The following is a 27,932-nucleotide window of genomic DNA, read 5'->3' as shown; positions in this document are numbered from 1 at the left end:
TGCATTACATTTGTATCTTATTGGTCGTGGAAAATGTAGATTTCATGGTTATGGAAAACCAGTGGGTGTCACCTGTTACTTACTTTCTTATACTCGCCTTCCCTTTTAATGAGTCCCCTCTTCCCTGAGTAACTTTTGGATGCAAGCCTGCCCACCAACATTTGCCCCTGTCAATCAGTCTGTCCACCATCCCCACCCCCACGCCCTATTGCCACCACCCCCACCCTTCCCCACCACCAATCATGTCTTATCATTTTACCTCATGGGTTGATCTCACAGTTTCTCAGTGCACTCCTGCCCGTGTCTCCAGCACTGGGCATTCACTGACTGCTCTCCTAAAAGATTCACATACAGGACTTGTTTAAAAATCAAAGGACTTTTGCAGGGAAACTGGGAACACGTGCCTATAACTTAGCTTGGAATATTTTCCATTTACTGGAGCCTAATAATTGGATGCCATCAGAGCTGGTATCACTCACTCCTTTGCTGTGTAGTGGGTACTCCTGAGCGATTTTGATTTTGTGAGTGCATGCATTTGGAGGCCTGAACTACAGTTGTAGAGTCCTGTTGTGAATCCAGGTTTATCCCTTGTTCGGTCAGTCTTGTGTTTGAACATGGCATCCTTAAGAAGTCTAATTCTTGTGCTGTTGATGGCGCTGCTATGCTCCTTCCATACCCCAGTGGCTCCTGTGGCCAAGGCACAGGATCTGCCGATCCACTTTGAGCAAGGTCTGGTGGCTGATGATGATGATGATGACAATGACCAAAATGATGGTGATGATGATGACGATAATAATAACGACAATGATGACGACGACGATGATGATGATGACGATGATGATGACGATGATGACGATGATGACGATGATGACGATAATGACAACGACGATGATGATGATGACGATGATGACGACAACGACGATGATGACAACGACGATGATGACGACGACAACGATGATGATGACAACACCGACGAAAATGACGATGATGATGATGATGATGATGACGACGATCATGAAGGTCAGTTAATGTTCATGTAAAACTTTTTCGTGACGTATCAGACCACTTCCTTCCTGGAGTTTTCTTCCTGGAGTATTTCTGTCATTCTTTTTATTGACAGATGAATGCTTACGCAAACAGTAACCAAAGCTAATGTCTGATTGATTATTTTAATGAGGTTATTTAAATGAAGGACCACAGTGAAATAGTGGAAAGCAGATCTGGCTCACAATTGGAGGGTTTGGAGTTTGAATCTCAATTAATGCCTTTTTTTTGCATGTTCTCAGTCCCCATTCTTGCAAGATTTTCTCTGTCAAGTCCAGCTTCCTAGCACACTTCAAAAACATGCATATTAGGTTTATAGAATATTTGAAGGTGGCAGGGTGCCACAGCTGGAAAGCATTGGCCTCAGTTCTGAGGACCCGGGTTCAATCCCAGCCCTCCTTGTGTGGAGTTTGCATGTTCTCCCTGTGCCTGCATGGGCTTTTCTGGGCACTCAGGTTTCCTCCCACATCTCAAAAACATGCAACATTAATTGGACTTTCTAAATTGCCCCTAGGTGTAATTGTGAGTGCGCCTGTTTGTCTCTATGTGCCCTGCGACTGGCTGGCAACCAGTTCAGGGTGTAGCCCCACTCCTGCCCGTTGACAGCTGGGATAGGTTACAGCACTCCCGCGATCCTTATGAGGAAAAGCGGTTAAGAAAATAGATGGATGGAATATTTGAAGTTTTCCATCGCGAATGTGAGTGTGGATTGTTGTTTGTCTACATGTGTCTTCAAATTGGCTGGTGACCAGTCCAAGATGAACTTTGTACTCGTGTCTAACCTCAGAGTTGCACAAATCTGGTTGCAAGAGAATTTTTCTTTGTTAATGTTTTGTTGATTATTTTAGCTCTTTGCGCCATACTTGTAGTAATACATTAATGCCTCTTGTTACTGTTTCCATTCATTGGTGCTAGTGTGTCCCTGTTATGGCCTGCATCCCTGGGAGGAACAACATTTCTCCTCATAATCAGAGCTCCACTACCATTAACTTGGCTGGCTACGTAATGGCAATGATAAGTTTCAGACAAAAATGCAGACAGCTTTGTCTTTGAAGCTAGTTATTCAGAGTAGCACCAGATTCAACTTGTTCGGCCAATATTTTCCAGAAGTAAAGAAAAAGATGCTGCCATATTCTATGCCTTATCAAATTGCTGCACTAGTAACCTTTCCTCAGCGAGTGTAGTGTGCTTGCTGAGTTCATCACCGTGATAGTTTAAATATAGAGGAAACTTTTAGTGAATACTATTCATGGGATCACCACTTGTAGGAGGGGCCATAGGGGTAGGGTGCAATGTGCAATCAAGGGAAGGATCCCGAGCTGGTGTGTGAGATTCAAGAAATTTCAACTAAATATAGTCATGCTCGCCTCCATACACGGCTTAGGCTCTGGTACCCAGTCATCTTGGGAGGGGATGGATTCTCTTCCACTCTGGCATTGGCGCCAAGCAGGTGTGAATATTCTTATTGGCGCCTGGATCAGGAACCTGTACGCTGGGTTTCACCCCGGCAGATGAGAGGGTAGCCTCCTTCTCCCTTCAGACGGGGCATGGGTTCTGACTCTTGTTTGTGCATATGCACCAAACAGCAGTTCAGACTGCCCACCCTTTTTGGAGTCCTTGGTGGGGCTGCTGGAGAATGCATAATTTTGCTGGGGGACTTCAAAGCTTATATGGGCAATGACAGTGGGAGCTGGAAGGGTGTGATTGGGATGAATCCCTCCTCCCGCCCCACCCCGATCAGAAGTGTTCCGTTATTGGACTTCTGTACTCACCACAGATTGTCGATAACAAATACAAAGTTCAAGCATAAGGGTGTCCATAGGTGCACGTTGCACCAGGGCGCTCGAGGTTGCAGTTCGATGATTGACCTTGTGTTCATATCAGACTTCCGGCCACATGTCTTGGACTCTCGGATGAAGAGATGGTTAGTGCTGTCAACTGATTGCCACCTGCTAATGATTTAGGTCCGAGGGTGAGGGTAGGTGCCGCTCTGACCTGGGAGGCTCAAACGTATAGTCTAGGTCTAGTGGGAATGTCTGTCAGAATCCCCTGTCAGAAGGAGTTTCAACACACACCTCTGGCAGAACTTCACCCACCTTCCAGGGAAGCTGATTGTAGTGGACAACTTTCACCTGGGCTCTCAGGTTCTTCTGGATTCGGTAGACTAGGTCGTTTCATTGACACATGAGAAAGAATCACCCTTCATACAATGGGAGAAATTTCTTCACTTTATTCTTGAGATGACGGCTCTCTTTCACAAGATTCCACATAGGATCTCAGATCTTGTACTGTGTGTGGCAGCAATTCTCATCATATTGTCTTTTAGCACATGTGACTGACTCGCTCACTGCTTTTCTGATGATGAGGTCAGCCAGCTCTATCTGCTCAAGCATCTGCCACGCGTACTCTCGACCTGTCGGTCTGTTTGGATCAGAAGGCAACCCTGCCTAAACATCACCTGTCTGAAATATCCAAATACTTGAGTCTTTGGTCCACCCTTGCATGCATCTGGCTCATCAACTCCAATTTGTGGGTAGAACTCAGTGTTATCAAGGCCGTAGAAGTACTGGACCAGAACCCCATCCTGGAGATAGAGCCATTTCAATTGAGTCCAATATGTCCCAACAGCTGGCGAAACAATAGTCCACGGAGGGGGCTCATTACTGGCCTTCATCCAGGTGTGTATAGGTGAACTATCAGTATCCTCATCCTGGGCTTGACTCAGCTCCACCATGGTTCAGTCAGGGAAAAAAAAAAAACACAGCATCAGGATTTTTCCCAATCAGTTTTACCATGTGTTATAGTCATCATTTTTTCTCATAATGTTTTGGTTTAAAGCCTTTGTGTTGGGTATGGGAGTGGTTGGACTTACCCCACCGGACAAGGTTCTGTAACAGCTGGAAGTTCCTACATCCCACTGGAGTCTGTGCTGTATCAGCCGGCAGCCCCTCCACCCCCGCTGACTCAGCAACAGAGAGCTGAGGTCAGGGTCCACTTACACTGGACCGACTGATCCGTGACGCTACAAGGAAGCGTGAATGGACCATGCATTTTGCAGGGACAGGACTGCTGGGAGGGTCATTTGGAGAGGCTATCTGCATTGGTTTGCAACTGACCTGGACAGGGGACAATCTCAAAGTCATACTCTGCAAGCTTCTCGAGCCACGGAGCTAATTGCCCTTCTAGCTATTTCATTTTTTGTTACCCAGCACAGGCTACTGTGATCGGTGCTCACTTTGAAGGGATATTTAAGGCGATATTGGCGAAAATGAGACCTGAAATCAACATTGGAGAGTAGTTCTCATCTTGCAATACAGTAGTTCCGTTCAGCTATTGTCAGCTTGCGACTTCCATATGCCAGCACACGCTCTATGTCGTGCTGCATTTTTTAGAGCATGGCACCAATGCCTGTATCACTTGCATCAGTGTCCAGCACCATGTCGCCATGGTCAAGTGGATAACCAAGGACAGGGGTTGAGATGAGGCGAGACTTAGGTCCATCAAAGCTGCTCCTTCAAGATTTTCAAACCTGTCGACATGAAATTAAATCCACTCTTTAGTCTAATCATTCAGCTTGGCATGCCACCCAATCTGAAATGTTGCTTTATTGTTTTTAATCATGTTTTATGAATATTGGGTCCTGCACGTTTTAGTCACATTTTATGTATACAACCGCAATGGAAATAGACCCAACTACAGTATCTGTTTACAAGAGAATTACAGTAGTCTTGTGTGATCTGAATATCTGTAATTAAAAAAAAAAATAAAAAAAAAAAACCTGCACCTGAGATGTGATTACCTAATCCAATTTAAGGTTTTGGTGATCATTGTCTTAATGTTGGCAATTATTTCTTTCCACTCTGTTATGGGCTAACAGTTGGGACAACACACATCGCAAACAATAACAGGGAAGTAGAGAAAAAACAAGTCTTTTGCTTGGGATAGAAATAGTAAGTAAATCGTTTGTTACTTAGTTCTGAAAATGCTGCTATTTGAGCATTTTAGCTGGAATTTGGAGAGAATATCTATGCTAGCGTCCTCTTTTGCCGTTTGTTTACAATGCTCACCTAAAACTGTGAGAAAAAGTTCAGCTGCAAATATGTTCTGAGATGGCATAAAATAAAACAAGACTTGTTTTTGCTTTACATTTTCTAACTGGGACAGGATCGTTAAAAAAACAACCACGGGCACCCACAAAAAACAAAAAATACAAAGTAATGGAATAATCATTATTTATGTACTTAATTATTTGTTTTCTCTAAACAAATTTCCATCCAACATTGTACACTATATACCAAATATTAGAACAAACCTGAAAGGAATGCTCATCTATTCGAAGAGCCAAGGGGTGACTTTGGATTCGCGGAACAGTTGACCGTCCACACAGTTTGTCTACAACTTGTCCGACTTTCTGTCACAGTGTTGTCCTTGTTGCCCGTAATTGTTGATTAGAGGGTACACGAGTTTGTATCGGTCTACGATTTCAAACGGAAACTCGTCATTAATCCCAAAGTGTTATCTCTTCAGCTCCAGTCCTTTTGACTTTACAAAGAATTCTGCTGGAAAAGTTCAAAATTGGCGATGACTGGATGGGGATGATTTCATGCAAGCAGTCCTCGTAGTCTGTGTATTCTGATAGAAGGTGATGTTAGCGAGTGATGCAAGGAGACACTTTCTTCAAAGCAAAGCAAATGTATTTGTATAGCGCATTTCTGAGTAAAACAATGTACATTACATGATTAAAAGCATTCAAATACAAAAATAAAAACAAGTGGAGGTACTCTAAATTATTATCATTATTTGTGTCACACATTTATCGCTATCAATTTGCTTAAATCTATTTCATCAACAAATGTTAAAACAACTCCAGGAACGGAATGAGAAAAAGTGGTGCGACGTCACTGTGTAAATGGTTCATGTCTGTTAACTGTATCTAAAGGACGTGCTGTGTCTCTGTGTTAACACATACCCAGACTGACTAATTAATGACCTGGCACAAACATCACACTGTTTTTCCAGGTTAGTCGGTTCGAAACTAGCAAGCAAAACACAGTCTCATTTGGTTTCCTCATACTCTTTCTTTTAACCGTGAAGTAGCAGGGATGATTGATGCTTCAAGCTACAAAATTGAGTTGAAAAGAGATTGGGGAGTCTGACACCTCCCCTTTCTTTATGTCGTATCAACCTGATCATCTCTGTGTCAGTTGTCGTTGGAATTCATATTATCTCATCAAAGTCCCTCCTTCACCACTTTCTAGCTCTGCAATGACCCTTCCTGTCTCTTACACTCTGTTCTTTTCCTTGCTTAACTTTAGAGTTATGAGCACTTTGGGGGAATTGAACTGGCCTTCCTGAAGCCCATCTATCTGAAGTTCTTCATACCGTACACTAGATATAAACATGGGGACTACAGAAGTAATTGTCTGACAGAGAGATTGAAAAAAAGACAATTTTACATCCGAGCCTTGGACAACAGTCATTTGTTTTGTCCTCTAGTTTTGATCTTGTTTCATTGGAAAGAATGCTTTTTCTTCAGGGATCATCCCTTCACATTGTTTTGGATTGGATTGACCTGTGTTTCTGTCCTGTTCATGTGAGTCTACAGAGAAAGAGAGACTGTTTGGGCTGGTGCAGGAGGGCCACTTTATAAATTAATAGATTTTTTAAAAAGACTTACCAAAAGAAATGACACCCACATCCTTTTCACCCATTGGATCCAATAAAATGTTTAACACTTTCTGGCTGATCCAGTCACTTGAATCATCTTAACTTCCCAACACCCAACACCTATGACGTTTCTCTCTTTCTTCAGATTTCATCTCTCTTTCTCTGTAGAACATCTGTGCCACTGCTGAGCAAAGAGGCAATCTGTTTTTCAAGCGCTGAAATAGAGCAAATTGTGACATTAGAATGCATCCATGGAACCTTTTTTGGAAACCTGCACTAATTAAGCAATTAGCTTTGTGACCTCCAAACGCTTGTCACTGTAATAATTTCAAAATTATTGTGGACTGATTTAAAATACATTTTTTATGTTTTTCCATTATTATTATGATAACAGAAATTTCTGCCCAGGCTTCAGGGAGAGAGTATTTAGGAAAAGAGAGAAAACTCGTAAGAGCTTTGCTAAAATGTCAACTTGCCAAGAGATGAAATGGTTTTCTGTTTTTTTTTCCTTCTTTATGTTTTTCTTCACGAAACGTTTTTGTTGACTGTGAATGTGTGGTACAAAGAGCAATCACTCCTCTCCATGTCTTTAAACTTACTTTGTCATCAAATAAATCCAGTGTACACAAATGTGAATATGACTAAAAGCACCATCTTTCTAGCACTCAATGCATTACAATTACTAGTGTGTAGCTATGTTCAGTCTGAATATTGTTTCAACAGACCTGATTTATCTAAAAAAAAAAGTGAAACTGTGAGTAGTATCTGTTTTGTTTTCTGATATCCTTTCATAGATCCTTTATGCATCATTAGATCCAATTAAAATCAAGGGACTTGCTGAAAAAAATTAAGGTGAATGATGTACATTGTACAAAATACCTGCTGCATGGGGAAAGCAATACCATGTACACTTAAAAATGAATGAATACATCAATAAAAAAATAGACGGGGGAAAAAACCCACCAGAGACCATTACAGGATGCAGTTATAAGACAACCACAAGGCTGCACGTTTAGTACATCCGTATTTGCACTCCATCACGCTTTTACAATATCTGTTTTCCAACTATTATAAAATTAACATACACAAACAGAAAATTCATCACAGTGGAACCTCAGTAGAAAAAAATTACTTTGGTGAGGTTCTTTTTGTGTTTGGCCACATGCACCCATTTTCGAGTGTAGTACAAAATTACGATGTTATTGGTTTTTTTTTTTCTTGTCCGACAACGTCCAGTACAGTACAAAGTTATTGTCAGTAATGATTAAAAAAAAAAGCTTGAAAATGTTTGAATGGTTCGCATCTTATCCAATCTTACCACACAAGTGTGTTTTGTCATGGCGACATATTTTATGTACAATACCCATCCTAAGTGAATTACTTTCATGAGCTGCAAGGAGTTAATGCTTTTGAGTTCTAGGTTCGTTGGGAAAGGTAAACTGCTTGAAAATAGAACAGTTAGTGTAAGAAGAATTGCATGTTTCAGCCCCAGGAGACTTGTGTTTTGTATTCAAAATCAGAATCATCTCTATTTGTCAAGTATGTCAAAAACACACACAAAATGTGTTGCCGGGAGATGTAACCACTCTAATATAACAGAACACATCTTTTGGAGAAATTACGGAGAGTCAATAAGCAATGAAAAGGTTATCGGTAATCAGATAGATTTTTTTTCTTCTTCAGTTTAAAGTGATAGATGGTGCAATAATCTGGAAAAGTGACAGTAATGCAAATTGTGCAGAAATTCTCAAGCACGAGTGATCAGGATTGCTCATCAGACATGCAAAGAGTGCAGAGTGATGGGATTACTACAAATAATGTTGAAGTGTCCCAACAGACAAGTGACAATAATCTCAAAACGTCAATTTGTAGTATATTACTTGAGGAAGTTAATAGCAAGAAGAAATAAGATGTTGGAATGTCTGCTTGTTTTAGTTTGCATTGATCAGTAGCGCCTACCTGAGGGAAGGCGATGGAAGAGGTTGTTACCAGAATGAGGAGGGTCTCTTGTCTTAGTTCTGGAAGCATGTGTTTTGGCAAATATTTTTCTGACAGAAGAAGGAAGGAATCTTTTTGTATTTGTGGGTTTTTATTCCAAGGCAAAAACAAAAATATTTGCAGAGGAAAAGATCCATGTTGTGATGAATTGTCAGCCCTTACTGAAAAGCAAGCAAAGAAACAATGTTCTTATCCAAGTAATCAAGGGAGCTTTAGTGATACCAACATTTTTTTTTCATTTCACAATGATTGTCCATTGCAGTTGGAGTTTGTCCTTTTTTGTGGTAAACCAGACTTTAATGTACAGTAAGCACACCGGACTGATTTAATGACTGCTGTGTAGAAATGCCTCAACAGCCCCTGTGGCACACCATGATGCCTCATAAACTGCAAGAAGTACATCCTCAACTGGGCCTTTTCGAGGATGGAGTTGATGTTGCTCTCCCACTTCAGGTCCTGAGAGACCAATTCCCACAAACATGAAGGTTTTGACAGTTGATAGAGCGAAGAAAATAAGTATTTGAACACCCTGCTATATTGCAATTTCTCCCACTTAGAAATCATAATGGGGTCTGAAATTTTCATCGTAGATGCATGTCCACTGTGAGAGAGAAAATCTAAAAAGAAAAATCAATTTTTTAAATGATTTATTTGTGTGATACAGCTGCAAATAAGTATTTTAAAACTTTTCTATCAGCTAGAATTGTGACCCTCAAAGACCTGTTAGTCCATCTGTAAAGTCCACTCCACTCCACTCCATGTATTAACCTGAATCAGATGCACCTGTGTGAGGTCGTTAGTTGCATAAAGACAGCTGTCCACCCCATACAACCAGTAAGACTCAAACTTGTAACATGGCCAAGATCAAAGAGGTGTCCAAAGACACCAGAGACAAAATTGTACAACTCCACATGGCTGGAAAGGGCTATGGAGAAATTGCAAAGCAGCTTGGTGAAAAGAGGTCCACTGTTGAATCAATCAATAGAAAATGGAAGAAGCTAAACATGACGGTCAATCTCAATCGGAGTGGAATCCCATGCAAGATATCACCTGGCGGGGTCTTAATAATCCTTAGAAAGGTGAGGAATCAGGCCAGGACTACACGACAGGACCTGAGAAGAGCTGAAACTACGGTTTCCAAGGTGACTTGGTAAAACACGAAGACGTGTAGTCCTTTCTTTTTCTTTCGGCTTGTCCCTTTAGGGGTCGCCACAGCGTGTCATCTTTTTCCATTTAAGCCTATGTTGTGCATCTTCCTCTCAAACATACACTGTCCTCATGTCCTCCTTCACAACATCCATCAACCTTTTCTTTGGTCTTCCTCTCGCTCTTTTGCCTGGCAGCTCGATCCACAGAACACTTCTACCAATATACTCACTCTCTCGCCTCTTGACATGTCCAAACCATCTAAGTCTGCTCTCTCTAACCTTGTCTCCAAAACATCCAACTTTGACTGTCCCTCTAATGACCTCATTTCTAATCCTATCCAACCTGCTCACTCCGAGCGAGAACCTCAACATCTTCATTTCTGCTACCTCAAGTTCTGCTTCCTGTTGTTGTCCATCCTCGCTGTCTGTTCTCCCAGGAGCTTCACTCTTCCCCCTCCACCCCTCTTATTCATGCACATATATTCTGTTTTACTTTGGCTAATCTTCATTCCTCTCCTTTCCAGTGTGTAATTCCATCTTTCTAATTGTTCCTCTGCCTGCTCCCTCCTTTCACTGCAGATCACTATATCATCTGTGAACATAGTGGTCCAAGGGGAATCCAGTCTAACTGCGTCTATCCATTACTACCGCAAACAGGAAGGGGCTCAGCGCGGAACCCTGTTGCAGTCCCACCTCCACCTTAAATTCTTCTGACACACCTACAGCACATCTCACTGCTATTCTCCTGCCCTCAAACATGTCCTGTACTAGTCTAACATATTTCCCCACCACACCAGACTTGCGCATGCAGTACCACAGTTCCTCTCTTGGTACTCTGTCATAGGCTTTCTCTTGGTCTATAAAGATACAATGTAGCTCCTTCTGACCTTCTCTGTACTTTTCCATGAACATCCTCAATGCAAATAATGCATTTGTGGTACTCTTTCTAGGCATGAGACCATACTGTTGCTCGCAGATACTTACTTCCGTCCTGAGTCTAGCCTCCACTACTCTTTCCCATAACTTCATTGTGTGGCTCATCAACTTTATTCCTCTATAGTTCCCACAGCTCTGAACATCCCCTCTGTTCTTAAAAATGGGAACTAGAACACTTTTCCTCCATTCTTCAGGCATCTTTTCGCCCGCTAGTATTCTGTTGAATAAGTTGGTCAAAAACTCCACAGCCATCTCTCCAAATTGCTTCCATACCTCTACCGGTATGTCATCAGGACCAACTGCCTTTCCATTTTTCATCCTTTGTAGTGCCTTTCTGACTTCCCCCTTAGTAATCATTTCCACTTCCTGGTCCTTCACTCTTGCGTCTTCAACTCTTCCTTCTCTCTCATTTTCTTCATTCATCAACTTCTCAAAGTATTCTTTCCATCTATTTCGTACACTACCGGCTCTTTATTCCTCTGGAGTTTCCAGTTCTGAACATCGCCTTTGTTCTTAAAAATGGGGACTAGCACACTTTTCCTCCATTCTTCCGTCATCTTCTCTCCCACAAGTATTCTGTTGAATAAATTGGTCAAAAGCTCCACAGCCACCTCATCAAATTGCTTCCATACCTCCACTGGTATGTCATCGGGACCAACTGTCTTTCGATTTTTCATTCTGTTCATTACCTTTCTAACTTCGCCTTTACTAATCATTGCCACTTCCTGGTCATTCATGCTTGCCTCTTCTACTCTACCTTCTCTCCCATTTTCCTCATTAATTAACTTCTCAAAGTACTCTTTCCCTCTACTTAGCACACTCGTGGCACCAGTAAACATATTTCCATCGCCATCCTTAATCACATTTACTTGCGGCACATCCTTCCCATCTCTATCCCTCTGTCTGGCCAATCTGTAGAGATCCTTTTATCCTTCTTTCGTATCCAACCTGGAGTATATGTAGTCATATGCCCCTTGTTTAGCCTTCGCCACATCTACCTTTACCCTACGACACATCTCAATATATTCCTTACGCCTCTCCTCAGTCCTCTCCGTGTTCCACTTCTTCTTCGCTCATCTCTTTCCTTGAATGACTTCCTGTATTTTGGGGTTCCACCACCAAGTCTCCTTCTCCCCTTTCTTACCAGAAGACACCCCAAGTACTCTCCTGCCTGCCTCTCTGAATACGTTGGCAGTAGTATTCCAGTCTTCTGGAAGCTCTTCCGGACCATTTCGAGCCTGTCTCGCCTCTTCTCGAAAGGCCACACAACATTCTTCTTTTCTCAACGTCCACCACCTGATTCTCTGCTCTACCTTTGTCTTCTTAGTCTTCCTACCCGCTACCAGAGTCATCAGACACACCACCATCCTATGCTGTTGAGACACACTCTCCCCCACCACTATCTTACAATCAGTAACCTCCGTCAGACTACATCGTCAGCACAAAATGTAATCCACCTGAGTGCTTCTCCCCCCACTCTTGTAGGTCACTCTATGTTCCTGTCTCTTCTGAAAATAACTGTTCACCACTGCCAATTCCCTCCTTTTCGCGAAGTTAACCATCATCTGCCCCTGAATGTTCCTTTGCTGAATGCCGTACTTGCCCATCACTTCTTCATCGCCCCTGTTTCCTTCACCAACATGTCCATTGAAATCTGCACCAATCACAACTCTCTCGCTGTCTGGGATGCTCAGGACTACTTCGTCTAGTTCCTTCCAGAATTTCTCTTTCAACCCAAGGTCACATCCTACCTGCGGGGCATAGCCGCTAACCACATTATACATTACACCATCAATTTCAAGTTTCATCATCACTTGATCTGGGACTCTGTACACCTCCAAGACATTCTTAGCCAGCTCTTCCTTTTAAATAACCCCCACTCCATTTCTCTTCCCATCGACTCCATGATAAAATAATTTAAACCCTGCACCTAGACTTCTGGGCTTACTCCCTTTCCACTTACTCTCTTGGATGCACGATATATCAACCTTTCTCTTAATCATCATGTCAACTAACTCCTGAGCTTTTCCTGTCATAGTCCCAACGTTCAAAGCCCCTACACATAAATGTATGGTCTGTGCATTTCTCTTCTTTTTCTGCCGACTAAGCCGCTTTCCTCCTCTTGTTTTTGTCTTCGACCTACATTATCTAAATTTCTACCTATGCCTTGCAGATTAACATTTCTGGGGGCGGGTGTAGGAATCCCGGGCCACGACCTAACCATTATGGAATTCGTATGATGAACGCTCATATATGTTTGGCACAGTTTTACGTCGGATGTACTTCCTGACGCAACCCTCTGCATTCGGGCTTGGGACCGGCCGACAGGTAGCAGAATATTGTGTTGCCCAACGGGCTGCAGATAGTGAAAAAGAAGCAATCAAATAAACAAACTCAGCACATAAGATACACAATTCACATACTACCTAATCTATGTTAAAGTTAGGGTAAAATGAAAGCAATCACATAAACACAGTCAGCAAATAAGGTACACAAATCACATACTACCTGTGTGAAAATATAAAGGATATGGCGATTTCAAGGATATATGGATGGAAGGGATTCAAACCACAATGGCCCTCACTCTAGTAGTTGAAGGTTGAGTCCACATTCGATGTTTTGTCCTCGTTGTAATACTCTACGTAGGTAATGTTGTTAGCGCACAAGGCTAACGTAGGCCGAGCAGCTTCAATGCGAACGATACGGCTCCAATTTGGGTACTAAGATGTACTCAGATAAGACTTGTTAAATTTCCTATTAGTCCTCACCGCCCTCATCGTACAACTTATGAAGTTACTCATGTTCGATGTTTATTCAACATCCACGAATTGATCACAAACGCATCTCTTTGTTAGCAAGCTAAGCTAAGGAATACTAGGCCGATAAGCAAGTTTAAGTTGGCCTGTCCACTCGGCCAACTTCTTATGAGTACTCACTATCCCCGTAGTATACGTTACGTCGATTTTACATGACGTGTAGATACTCCAATTTGATGTTTTCCTTCTCAGTAAATATGAGAAAACAGACCTGTTTTGTTGTTAGCAGTCTAAGATAGGTTAACTTGGGCCGAGCAGCTTCGACGCAAACGATACGGCTCCAATTTGCGTACTAAGAATTCACAGATGGTGATTTTAGTCCACTGACGTCGTCACCAGGAGCGTCCCACGTCGAGTATTCACAACATTCGATCCAAATTCAGCAAGATTTATTGAATTACGATCGGGCTGGTCTTAGCCTTCAGTTTAAGCTGCTACCAGTTTGAAGACCGTAAGCAACTTTACAACACGAAGACGTCATGGTTTGAAATCATGCATGGCATGTAAGGTTCACCTGCTTAAACCAGCACATGTCAAGGCCCGTTTGCCAATGACCATTTGGATGATACAGAGGAGTCATGGGAGAACGTTTTGTGGTCAGATGCGACCAAAATGGAACTTTTTGGTCATAATTCCACTAACCGTGTTTGGAGGAAGACAAATGATGAGTTCCATCCAAGAACACCATCCCTACTGTGAAGCATGGGGGTGGTAGCATCATGCTTTTGGGGTGTCTTTCTCCTCATGGGACAGGACGACTGTACTGTATTAAGGAGAGGACGACCACGGCCATGTATTGTGAGATTTTGGGAAACAACCTCTTTCCCTCAGTCAGAGCATTGAAGATGGGCCGTGACTGGGTCTTTCAACATGACAATGACCCGAAGCACACAGCCAGGAAAACCAAGGCTCTGTAAGAAGCATATCAAGGTTCTGCCGTGGCCTAGCCAGTCTCCAGACCTAACCCCAATAGAAATTTTTTGGAGGGAGCTGAAACTCTGTGTTTCTCAGTGACAGCCCAGCAACCTATCTGATCTAGAGAAGATCTTTGTGGAGGAGTGGGCCAAAATCCCTCCTGCAGTGTGTGCAAACCTGGTGAACAATTACAGGAAACGTGTGACCTCTGCAATTGCAAACAAAGACTACTGTACCAAATATTAACATTGGTTTTCTCAGGTGTTTAAATATTTATTTGCAGCTGTATCACACAAAAAAATCGTTAAAAAAATCATACATTGTGATTTCTGGATTTTTCTTTTTAGATTATCTCTCTCACAGTGGACATGCACCGAGGATGAACATTTCAGACCCCTCCATGATTTCTAAGTGGGAGAACTTGCAATATAGCTGGGTGTTCAAATATTTATTTCCTTCACTGTACAAAGCAGCTGGACAGGGTGAGGGGCAGCTGTGCCGAAGGATGCTTCCTGAAATCCATGATCATCTCTCCAGTCTTGACCATGTTCACCTCCAGGCTCCTCAGAGTTAACAAAGCAGCCAGGTTGCGCTTTCACTCTGCACTGTCAGTCGATGTTTAATGGTCTACAGATACAGTATAGCTGTCACAACATGGCCACTAGATCAATGCCCCACATTCAACATGGCCGGCATGCAGACGCGTGAGCCATGCCTGTTGAAATTAGATCGAGTCATATTATATATCTGTGACCTGAAAATATAGGGACTGACATATTCTCTGCCTGCATTGCGCCACTGCATCAGAAAATAACAGCCAAAAAATCTCAAAATGACACACTTTGTCTGTAGCAGTTTAAGTGACAAATGGAAACTACATTTGGACACATTGTTCAGTCCCGGTGGCACGTTTTGTCAAGATTCCACTGTATGTAAAAAAAACATTTTAGAAGGATGACTATTGATACTTTAATCAGAGAATAAACATGTAACAAAATCTGACCTCTGGCCACGGATGTGCTCTGTTTCGCATACATTAACTTTAATGTAATCTATTTTATGTGTAGTGTAAATATGATTATATCATGTCTGTGTCAAACACTAGAAGATTGTGGATATTAATGAATTGTTCCAGATGATGATCACAAAAGTGATTATGATGACGACAATGATTACGACGATGAAGACAAAGTTGACGATAAAGATGATGACGATCACAAAGATGATCATGATGATGATGAGGACAAAGATGACGATGAAAAAGATGATGATGATGACGAACATGACGAAGATGGAAAATATCACCAGGGGTCCGTATGTGCATACTGTGAATTCTGTGAGGTTAGTCTGCCCCATAAAAATATCCAAATAGCCAAATAATTTGGCAACAAAACAGTAGGCACTGAATAACAATGACAACAACAATCATCATCTTATTTACATTGCTCCAAGTTTCCACTTCAAAACAATTTGGGTTCTGTGGTATATGATATGTGGCTCTTTTTGGCTCGTCATCTCCTTTCAGCACTGTGACAGCTGTGAGAAGTGTCCTTGTGAAGAAGGAGACGAGTCAGAACACTGTGATGATTGCGAGGTGAGACACTTTGGAACCTTAAAAAGCTTGATGTCCTCTTTACCATAATTTGTTGCAAATACAACATCCTCTAAAATAGGATTACTCTGAAGAGTGATTCAGTAGAAAGTAACATGTCACTGTGCTAACTTCACTCACGACAGCATTTTTCTTCACTGCAGCATGCAAACGCTATTCTGTTTTCCACCAATAATTTGAAAAAGATATGTCCCAAAAATTCATATCCCTTCGGTTCAGCACCAGCCGTCATTTGCAAAATTTGCATTATTACCATTCTTCAAAAGTATGTCACCTGCTTTGAAAACGACAAAACTAGGCATTTATTAGGTCATCAAGTCATGTTCTGTTGAAGAACAAAAACCAAGATGTCATACAAGCTGTTCTGTTTTAACGTCCATATCTTCTTTATCAGTTGCTGCTTACTTAAATCTATTCTGTATTTTCTCTAAATGAATAAAAAGATTAAATTATTGCATCAATTTGTTCAAAATGGCACCCTTTTTAAGTTTTCACACTCAGGAGGAGTGCAAATTTTTAAGAATGTGACATGTATCAGCCATTCCTGATGCTTTAAAAAAAATACAAAATCTAATCTGCAAAGACAAGTTACACAACATTTTTCTGCGATTAAATACTGCTACATCTTTTCAAATGCCTTACCAAGTTCGTCTTCTTTTTCTTTCAGCTTGTCCCGTTAGGGGTCGCCACAGCGTGTCATCTTTTTCCATTTAAGCCTATGTTGTGCATCTTCCTCTCAAACATACACTGTCCTCATGTCCTCCCTCACAACATCCATCAACTTTTTCTTTGGTCTTCTTCTCGCTCTTTTGCCTGGCAGCTCCATCCTCAGCACCCTTCTACCAATATACTCACTCTCTCGCCTCTGGACATGTCCAAACCATCTAAGTCTGCTCTCTCTAACCTTGTCTCCAAAACATCCAACTTTGGCTGTCCCTCTAATGACCTCATTTCTAATCCTATCCAACCTGCTCACTCCGAGCGAGAACCTCAACATCTTCATTTCTGCTACCTCCAGTTCTGCTTCCTGTTGTTTCTTCAGTGCTACCGTCTCTACATCACGGCCTGCCTCACCACTGTTTAATAAAGTTTGCCCTTCATCCTAGCAGAGACTCTTCTGTCACATAAAACACCAGACACCTTCTGCCAACTGTTCCATTCCGCTTGTACCCGTTTCTTTACTTCCTTACCACACTCACCATTGCTCTGTATTGTTGACCCTAAGTATTTGAAGTCATCCACACTCACTATCTCTTCTCCCCGGAGCCTCACTCTTCCTCCTCCACCCCTCTCATTCACGCACATATATTCAGTTTTACTTTGGCTAATCTTCATTCCTCTCCTTTCCAGTGCATACCTCCCTCTTTCTAATTGTTCCTCCGCCTGCTCCCTGCTTTCAATGCAGATCACAAAATCATCTGCAAACATCATGGTCCAAGGGGATTCCAGTCTAACCTTGTCTGTCAGCCCATCCATCACTACCGCAAACAGGAAGGGGCTCAGTGCCTGATGCAGTCCCACCTCCACTTTAAATTCTTCTGACACACCTACGGCACATCTCACTTCTTACGTCACTGTTCTTCCATACCTCCACTGGTATGTCATCGGGACCAACTGTCTTTCGATTTTTCATTCTGTTCAGTACCTTTCTAACTTCCCCTTTACTAATCATTGCCACTTCCTGGTCATTCATGCTTGCCTCTTCTACTCTACCTTCGCTCCCATTTTCTTCATTCATTAACCTCTCAAAGTATTCTTTCCCTTTACTTAGCACACTACTGGCACCAGTAAACATATTTCCATCGCTATCATTAATCACATTTACTTGCGGCACATCCTTCCCATCTCTATCCCTCTGTCTGGCCAACCTGTAGAGATCCTTTTTCTCCTTCTTTCGTATCCAACCTGGAATACATGTCGTCATATGCCCCTTGTTTAACCTTCGCCACATCTACCTCTACCCTACGACACATCTCAATGTATTCCTTTCGCCTCTCCTCAGTCCTCTCTGTGACCCACTTCTTCTTCACTAATCTCTTTCCTTGAATGACTTCCTGTATTTTGGGGTTCCACCACCAAGTCTCCTTCTCTTTCCTACCAGAAGCCACCCCAAGTACTCTCCTGCCTGCCTCTCTGAATACCTTGGCAGTAGTATTCCAGTCTTCTGGGAGCTCTTCCTGTCCATCTAGAGCCTGTCTGACCTCTTTCCGAAAGGCCACACAACATTTTTTTCTCTCTGAACGTCCAACACCTAATTCTCTGCTCTACCTTGTCTTCTTAGTCTTCCTACCCGCTACCAGAGTCATCCTACACGCCACCATCCTATGCTGTCGAGCTACACTCTCCCCCACCACAAACTTTACAGTCGGTAACCTCCTTCAGATTACACCGTCTACATAAAATCCACCTGCGTGCTTCTACCTCTGCTCTTGTAGGTCACACTATGTTCCTGTCTCTTCTGGAAATAAGTGTTCACCACTGCCAATTCCATCCTTTTTGAATAGTCCACCACCATCTGCCCCTCAAAGTTCCTTTGCTGAATGCCGTACTTACCCATCACTTCTTCATCGCCCGTTTCCTTCACCAACATGTCCATTGAAATCTGCACCAATCACAACTCTTCTCTTCCCAGCTACTCGATGATAAAATAATTTAAACCCTCCACCTAAACTTTTAGCCTTACTCCCTTTCCACTTGCTCTCATGGATGAACAATCTATCAAACTTTCTCCTAATCATCATGTCAACAAAGTCCTGAGCTTTTCCTGTCATAGTCATAAACATTCAAAGTCCCTACACACAGCAGTAGCGTTTGTGCATTCCTCTTCTTCTTCTTCTTCTGACTAAGCCGCTTTCCTCTTCTTTTTTGTCTTTGACCTACATTATCTGAATGTCTACCTTTGCCTTGCGGGGATAGGAAGCTCGGGCCACGACCTAACCGTTAAGGAATTCGTGTGATGAACGCTCATATATGTTTGGCACAGTTTTACGCTGGATGCCCTTCCTGACGCAACCCTCTGCATTTATCCGGGCTTGCGACAGGCTGACAGCTTGCACAATATTGTGCTGCCCAACGGGCTGCCGATCGTCAAAAAAAAAAAAAAAAAAAAAAAGCATAGACAATCAAATAAACAAAGGCAGCAGATAAGATACACAAACTACATATTGCCTAATCTATGTTAAAGTTAAGGTCAAATGAAAGCAATCACAGAAACACAGTCAGCACATACGGTACACAAATCACATAATACCTGTGTGAAAATATCAAGGATGTGGCAATTTAAAGGATATGTGAATGGAAGGGATTCAAACCACAATGGCCCTCACTTTAATACTTGAAGGTTAGGTTTGGTCCACGTTCGATGTTTGATCCTCGTTGTATACACAACGGAGGTAATGTTGTTAGCGTGCTAAGCTAGGCTAACTTGTGCTGAGCAGCTTCAATGCGAACGATACGGCTTCAATTTGGGGACTAAGATGTACGAAGATAAGACTTGCTAAATTTCCTATAAGTCCTCATGGCCCCTGTTGTACAAGTTATGAAGTTACTCACGTTCGATGTTTCTTCCACAGCATGGATTGATCACAAATTCGTCTCGCCTTCCCAAATTAGGGGTCAATATTAGTGCAGCACATTATGTTGATTTTGTCCATTTTATTCACCTTGACTTCTTTACAGATGTGCAGTTTCTGCCACGTGTGTCCTGCTTGTCAAACTCTATGCCAACCAGGTGAGTGGCTAAAAAAAATGACCACCTTTCATCAAAAAAGTGAAGTTGAATATTGATTCGGTCACTGATAAAGAATCTTTTAACACCCATAAGTCATTTATACAAATATTTACAGTGTCTTGAGAACGTATTCAGCCCCCTTAAACTTTTCAACCTTTCGCCACATTTCAGGCTTCAAACGTAAAGATATCAAATTACATTTTTTTGTCAGAATCAACAACACGTGGGACGCAATCGTGAAGTGGAATGAAATTTATTGGATATTTTAAGCTTTTTTTAACAAATAACCTGAAAAGTGGGAGATGAAATATTATTCGGCCCACGTGCATATAACTTTGTAGCGCCACCTTTTGCAGCAATTACAGCTGCAATTCATTTGGGGTATGTCTCTATCAGTTTTTGCACACCGGGAGACTGTAATTCTTGCCCATTCTTCCTTGCAAAACAGCTCGAGCTCGGTGAGATAGGATGGAGAACGTTTGTGAATAGCAGTCTTCAGCTCTGCCAAAAGATTCTCGATTGGATTCAGGTCTGGACTTTGACTTGGCCATTGTAACACCTGGATATGTTTATTTGTGAACCATTCCATTGTAGATTTGCCTTTATATTTTGGACCATTGTCCTGTTGGAAGAGAAATCTCTGTCCCAGTCCCAGGTCTTTTGCAGACTCCAACAGGTTTTCTTCCAGAATGGTCCTGTATTTGGGTCCATTCATCTTCCCATCAATTTTAACTATCTTCCCTGTCCCTGCTGAAGAAAGGCTGGCCCAAACCATGAGGCTACCACCACTATGTTTGATAGTGGGGATGGTGTGTTCAAAGCTCTGTTGCTTTTACGCCAAACATATAGTGTTGCATTGTGGCCAAGAAGTTGGATTTTGGTTTCATCTGACCAGAGCACCTTGTTCCATACATTTGGTGTGCCTCCCAGGTGGCTTCTGGAAAACTTTAACCAAGACTTTTTATGGATATCTTTGAGAAATGGTTTTCTTCTTGACACTCTTCCATCAAGGCTAGATTTGTGCAGTGAACGACTGATTGTTGTCCTATGGACAGACTCTCCCACCTCAGCTGAAGATCTCTGCAGTTCATCCAGAGTGATCATGGGCCTCTTGACTGCATCTCTGATCAGTCTTCTCCTTGTTCGAAGTGACAATTTAGAGGGATGGCCAGGTCTTGGTAGATTTGCAGTGATCTTCCATTTCAATATGATTGCTTGCACAGTGCTCCTTGAGATGTTTAAAGCTTGGGAATTTTTTTTTTTATCCAAACCCAGCTTTAAATTTCTCCACAACACTATCTTGGACCTGCCTGGTGTGTTCCTTGGTCTTCATCATACTCTCTGCATTTTAAAGAGAACCCTGAGACTATAACAGAGCAGGTGCATTTAGACTTGTTTAAACGCAGGTGGATTCTATTTATCATCATCAGTCAGCATTGGATCATTCAGAGAGCCTAACTGAACTTTTGGAGTCACTTTGCTGCACCTGAAGTAAAGACGCCCACACCCCATATTGCACGTCCCACTTTTCAGTTTTTTATTTGTTAGAAAAGTTTAAAATTTTCATCGATCCAAGGGTCGTGGGGAGTGCTGGAGCCTATCCCAGCTGTCAACGGGCAGGAGGTGGGGTGCACTCTGAACTGGTTGCCAGCCAATTGCAGGGCATACACAATGAAGAAAACAAGTATTTGAACACCCTTTTATATTGCAAGTCTTCCCACTTAGAAATCATGGAGGGGTCTGAAATTTTCATCGTAGGTGCATGTCCACTGTGAGAGAGATAATCTAAAAAGAAAAATCCAGAAATCACAATGTATGAGTTTTTAATAATTTATTTGTGTGATACAGCTTCAAATAAGTGTTAGAACACCTGAGAAAACCAATGTCTTTTTGGTACAGACACTTTTGTTTGCAATTACAGAGGTCAAACGTTTCCTGTAGTTTTTCACCAGGTTTGCACACACTGCAGGAGAGATTTTGGCCCCCTCCTCCACAAAGATCTTCTCTAGATCAGATAGGTTTCTGGGCTGTCTCTGAGAAACACAGAGTTTCAGCTCCCTCCAAAGATTTTCTATTGGGTTTAGGTCTAGAGACTGGCTAGGCCACGCCAGAACCTTGATATGCTTCTTACGGAGCCACTCCTTGGTTTTCCTGGCTGAGTGTTTCGGGTCATTGTCATGTTGAAAGACCCAGCCATGACCCATCTTCAATGCTCTGAATGAGGGAAAGAGGTTGCTCCCCCAAATCTCACAATACATGGCCGCGGTCATCCTCTCCTTAATACAGTGCAGTCATCCTGTCCCATGTGCAGAAAAACACCCCCAAAACATGATCCTACCACCCCCTTGCTTCACAGTAGGGATGGTGTTCTTGGGATGGAACTCATCATTCCTCTTCCTCCAAACACGGTTAGTGGAATTAGGACCAAAAACTTCAATTTTGGTCGCATCTGAGCACAAACGTTCCCCATGACTCCTCTGTATCATCCAAATGGTCACAGACCTTGACATGTACTGGTTTGGACAGCTCTTTGGTCTTGGCCATATTACAAGTTTGAGTCTAACTGATTGTATGGGGTGGACAGTTGTCTTTATGCAGCTAACGACCTCACACAGGTGCTTCTGATTCAGGATAATACATGGAGTGGAGGTGGACTTTTAAAGGGGGACTAACACGTCTTTGGGGGTCAGAATTCTAGCTGATAAACAGGTGTTCAAGTCCTTATTTGCAGCTGTATCACACAAATAAATCATTAACAAAATCATATATTGTGATTTCTGGATGTTTCTTTTCAGATTATCTCTCTCACAGAGGACATGCACCTACGATGAAAATTTCAGACGCCTCCATGATTTCTAAGTGGGAGAATTTGCAGTATAGCTGGGTGTTCAAACACTTTCTTCACTGTGTGTGTGTGTGTGTGTGTGTGTGTGTGTGTGTGTGTGTGTGTGTGTGTGTGTGGGTGGGTGTGGGTGTAAAAACACACTTTTCATTTTTGTCTCACTGTCTGAAGAAAAGTCAGACGAAACCTCACCAGTTTCAGGTCACTCAGGATGTCACAATAATGACAGAATTTTACGTTTTCTTATGAGGTCAAAAGTTTATTTACATGTCCTGACTGTCAAGTAGCATTTTCTTGGAATTGCACGACTTGGGTCAAACGTTTTGGGTAACCTTCCACAACTTTGTGACAGTATTCTGCTGGAATCCTGGCCCGTTCCTCCTGACAGACTGGTGTAACTGAGTCTGGTTTATTGGTTGCCTTGATCACACATGTTTTTCTCAGATCTGCCCACAAATTTTTGATGGGATTTAGATCATGACTTTGTGATGGCCACGCCAAGAGATTCACTTTGTTATCCTCAAGCCACAGTTTACCCATTTTGGCTGTATGCTTAGTCATTATCCATTTGGAAGACCCAATTGCACTCAAATTTTTGCTTCCTGGCTGATGTCTTGAGATCTACCCTTAATATTTCCATGGAATGTTCTTTCTTCATGATGCTGTTAATTTTATGAAGAGCTCCAGTTCCTGCTGCTTAAAAATTGCCCCACAACATAATGCCACCATCTCCTTGTTTCACAGTTGGTATGGCCTCTACAGGTCTACAGGTATAAGCTTTCCCCCTTTTTATAATGATCATTATGGCAAAACAGCTCCACTTTAGTTTAATGAGCTTCCAAAGCAATGACCTGATCGTTTTGGGTTCCCCAAGTTCTTTTAGGACAAAGTAGTGTTCAAAGACAAAGTACTCGAATAAAATAATATAAAATTCTCCAAGAAATTCTCTCTCTCATTTTTGTGGCATTTAATAACTTAATAATTTTGGTCATCCTGACTGATGTGAAGAGGTTTAGTCTGATTTGACTTTAGAGAGAAATTAAATGTGCATTTTTGCACAGTGTATGGAAACCTCTTGCTTCAATATGTGTATATATACTGTAAACTGTTGGAATGTCTGTTAGTTTAAGTTTACATTGTTCGGTAGCTCCTACCTGAGGGAAGGAGCTGTGACCAGGATGTTGGGGCGACAAGAGGATTTTGCCTGCTCATCTTAGTTCTGGCAGTTTGCAAGTCCTCAAGAGTGGGTAGTGGGGTGCCGACAATCCTTTCAGCAGTTTTGATTGTCCATTACAGACAGTTTGTCATGTTTTTCTAGCAGCACCAAACAGAACGTGATAGAGGTACTCGGTACTGATTTGACGACCGCTGTGTAGAACTGCTCCCACGGGAGACCATGTTCCTTTAGAAACCACAGAAAGTACATCCTCTGCTAGGCTTTATTGAAGATGTAAATGATTTCTCCCACTTTAGGTCCTGGGAGAGTAATTCACAGGAACTTGAAGCTCTTGACAATTGACACAAGACAGTTGGACAACGTGAGGGGCAGCTGTGGCAGTAGGATGCTTCTAGAAGTCCATCATTAGCTCTACAGTATTGAGCGGGTTCAGCTCCAGGTCGTGTCAGCCACACCGCAGCTCCACACTCTTCATCTCCTGTCAGTACGCAGACTAATCACCCTCTTTGATGAGGCCGATGACTGTGGTGTCATCTGCAAATTTCAGGAGTTTGATAGCCAAGTGTGTTTAGCTACAGTCGTTCATGTAGCAAGAGAAGATCAGTGTGGAGAGGACACAAATCTGGGATGCCGTGGTGCTGATGATGCATGTGGATGGCGTGGTGTCCCCCAGCATCACCTGCTGTGACCTGCCCTTCAGGAAGATGTGGATCCACTGGCAGATGACAGGTGAGATACTGAGCTGGAGATGCTTGAAGGAGATGAATTTAGGGATGATGGCATACAACGCAGAGCTGAAGTCCACGAATAGGATCTTTGTGTTGGTCCCCACGCTGTTAATGTGTTATTGAATGAAGTGCAGTCAGATGTTGAATGGATCATCCGCAGACCTGTTTCCTTGGTAGGTAAACTATAGCGGATCTAGCACGGGACCTGTGATGCTCTTGAGGTGGTACAAGACAAGGCATTCAAAAGACTTCATGACCACAGATGTTGACATCTTGCGACAAGCCTGTAGTCACTGAGACCTGAAATTGTAGGTTTCTTGGGGGCTGGGATGATGGTGGAGCATTTGAAGCAAAATGGTACTTCACACAGTTCCAGAAATCTGCTCTGTGAAGACCGAGCTGCTTCACACAGATTTGAGGCCGGATGTGGACATAAGGTCCGGGCCTGCTGCTTTGTTTATCTTTAGTCGTCTGAACATGCATCCACATCCTGCTTGTGGATATTTATATCTCCACAATGCAGCCCTATGGGGGAACAAGCCAGTGCAATCTGTAGGCACGTCCCAAACCTGAATAAATGGAGAGGGTTGCGTTTGCAAGGATCCCGATTCATCGTGAAAAATGCATTGCACGGGTGCAGAGAACGAGAGCCTCGTGGGTTCCAAATGACAGGTAGGTGTGTCTATAGGTACTAAAAAAAATAATAGTTTGGGGCGGACCACCTAATCGGTCTCTCATAACGTAACAAAAGATCCGCAAACGAAATGTGTCGATGTGCAGGTGAGACGGCGTCGGGCTGCTGCGTCGCTTCGCCAGCGAAGGCTGAACGCAGCACCAATGCCTCACTCAGCCGTGTGCAACGACAACGCAGTAAAGCGCCCTGGCTCAACGGTGTTGTTCATTGCGTATTACGGCGGCTATGAACTACCCCCTAAAGCAGCACGGCTTGACTCAGTGATAAGCCACCTCAGCACCAAAAATGAGCACCACCGGCCGGCTGTGATGACCCACAATGGCTCATCTCCGCCGCGGAAGTGGATCGGACGGGGAGGCGGTTTGGCCGTGATCGCATATCATCTGAATATGGCTCGAAACAATAGTATAATATTGCCCCAGTGACTTCACTTGGTTGTGTGGTGTTCTCCTTTTCGAAAAGAGCTTCTGTGTCAGAAGTGGCGGGTTCGTCTCCCATGGTAGGGTGCACCGCGTGTTTTCATTGGCGAATGTCCGGGTGACGTCAGGGCAGAGGATGCAGCCAATATGGCGACCGCTTGGATGTCGTAGAATGACAATTCTGGAACTTTGCGCATGGATGACGCGCTCTCCGCTCACATTCATTTTTTCGTCTAGACATTGAAGTGAATAATGTTATATGTATTTTTTATTACAATATATATTTTAGAATGTTTATAGGGATGACACTTGACCTTTAATGTTGCATGTTTTTGTGATGTGGGAGGAAAGTGGAGTGCCTGGGGGAAACTCACAGAGGTACCGGGAGAGCATGCAAACTCCACACAGGTGGGTCCGGGGTCGAACCCGGGACCTCAGAACTGTGAGGTGCTTGATTTCAGTGAATGCTGCCAATGGTGGCACAACCCATTATTCGGTTCAGGGGCCAATTACATTTTCACAGAGCTTCAGAAAGGTTTTGTGCCTTAATAAATTGAATTATCATTTTTTTTTTGTTTTAAATTGTATTTTGTATTTTCTTGGGTTGTCTCTGAGTGATATTAAAATTGGTTTGATTTGAAACTTGACACAAAAAAAAACAAATATATATATAAAAAAAATTGACAATTTTAGCAAATGGCTGCAACGTAAAAAGCGAGAAATGTAATGACTTTAATAACTTTCCCTACCACTGTACATGATACATTATGAAGAATGTTAACGACAACACGAACAATACTCTGTTTCCTTTAGGGGGGTTCCTTGACAAAGTGACTGGGTCAATCTACAAGTAAGTGATTACAGTCTATTCAAATAAAAATGTGATTTCCAACTATTTTCAAATTCATATTAACTATCATGTGGATTATATTTTTTGTCTCAACCCACAGGACTGTTGCCGATGTCTTTGAGGAAGACGAGGACAACTGAGAGCTGCCATCATGTGGAGAATTGAATGTCTCACATTTTCTTCTGTTAGCCATTTTTTAAGAGAGAACCTCGTTTGTGACTTCATAGAAATTGTTAAAGTATCTCAATATATAAAAATGTGTGGAATAAAGAAAAGGTAAATTTTCACTGATTGGTGTTTTATGTATGACCCGAAATACGTTGGCCTGGAAGTGCAAAACAATTTAACAAATTGTGAAACACTAACCGTACATTTCAGGAAACAAACTAACAAAAGCTATAACAATTTAACATTTCAGAGAACAATTGACAAAAACAAAAAACACACCTTTCACAGACAATCCCACTGCCTTTCTCAGCACGATCCGCCCCAGTTCTATATGATTGGCACCTGCATTACAGGAAGGGTAGGCCTCGCACATGTAAAGAGAATATAAAATATATATATATATATATATATATATATACAGTATACATAAACACAAACAGACACACACACACTTGCATAAATAGTTTGGTGCAAATGTGTTAACGTCACAAGTTTGAATGTGAGTTTATTCAGGAATCGTACCTTGATTTGCAGCATCTAATTTTCAAGGAGTCTTAAAAACACCGATAGAATGGGCTAAAAGCCAAAGTTCTCGTTAATGATCAGGATTGGGGAATGGAAAAGTGTATGCAAAATCAGTCAAATGTACAGTAATTAATCCTGAAAAACTTATCAGAAAAAAAGACTCACATTCCAGTGGAATTGATGAGGTCTCTGAAGTGTTCTCCCCACCGATTCATAACATCCCACGTCAAAGTCAGCAGCCCCCCATCTCTACTATACACAGTATTGATGATGACTGCTTCCCCATCCTGAGACACAAGATGGTGGACCTGAGTTTTCTCGAAGCCGTCCAGAAGTCTTTCTCTGTTTCCTCATCAAACTCCTCCCACCCCCGAATTTTCGCTTAAGCGACCCAAAGCTGCATTCCACTTGGCCAGCCGGTACCAATCAGCAGCCTCAGGAGTCCCACTGGCCAAAAATGCCTAATAGGACTCATCCTTCAGCTTGATGGCAATCCTCATTGTTGGCGTCCACCAACGGGTTCGGGGATTGCAGCCACGGCAACCACCGACCACCTTCCAGCCAGAGCTCCAGTCTGCCGCCTCAGCAATGGAGGCGTGGAATATGGTCCCCTCAGACTCAATGTCTCTTGCTACTTCTGTATGCCAAATTGATGTGCCACAC

General features: G+C 42.5%; 1 protein-coding gene across 1 annotated transcript; it reads left to right on the top strand.

The window, feature by feature from the left end:
- Positions 1-457: 457 nt before the first annotated feature.
- On the top strand, positions 458-26,828 carry LOC133514603 (sarcoplasmic reticulum histidine-rich calcium-binding protein). The gene is made up of 6 exons (XM_061846428.1): positions 458-1,020; positions 15,660-15,865; positions 16,050-16,118; positions 19,815-19,866; positions 26,540-26,576; positions 26,677-26,828. The coding sequence occupies exons 1-6, from the start codon at positions 615-617 to the stop codon at positions 26,714-26,716; spliced, it is 810 nt and encodes a 269-aa protein (XP_061702412.1). The 5' UTR covers positions 458-614; the 3' UTR covers positions 26,717-26,828.
- Positions 26,829-27,932: the final 1,104 nt, after the last annotated feature.

The sequence above is a fragment of the Syngnathoides biaculeatus genome, chromosome 16 (genome assembly GCF_019802595.1).
Source record: "Syngnathoides biaculeatus isolate LvHL_M chromosome 16, ASM1980259v1, whole genome shotgun sequence".
Lineage (NCBI taxonomy): Eukaryota > Metazoa > Chordata > Actinopteri > Syngnathiformes > Syngnathidae > Syngnathoides > Syngnathoides biaculeatus.
The sequence above is the reverse complement of the archived record's forward strand: the minus strand, read 5'-3'. Positions and strand labels throughout refer to the sequence as shown.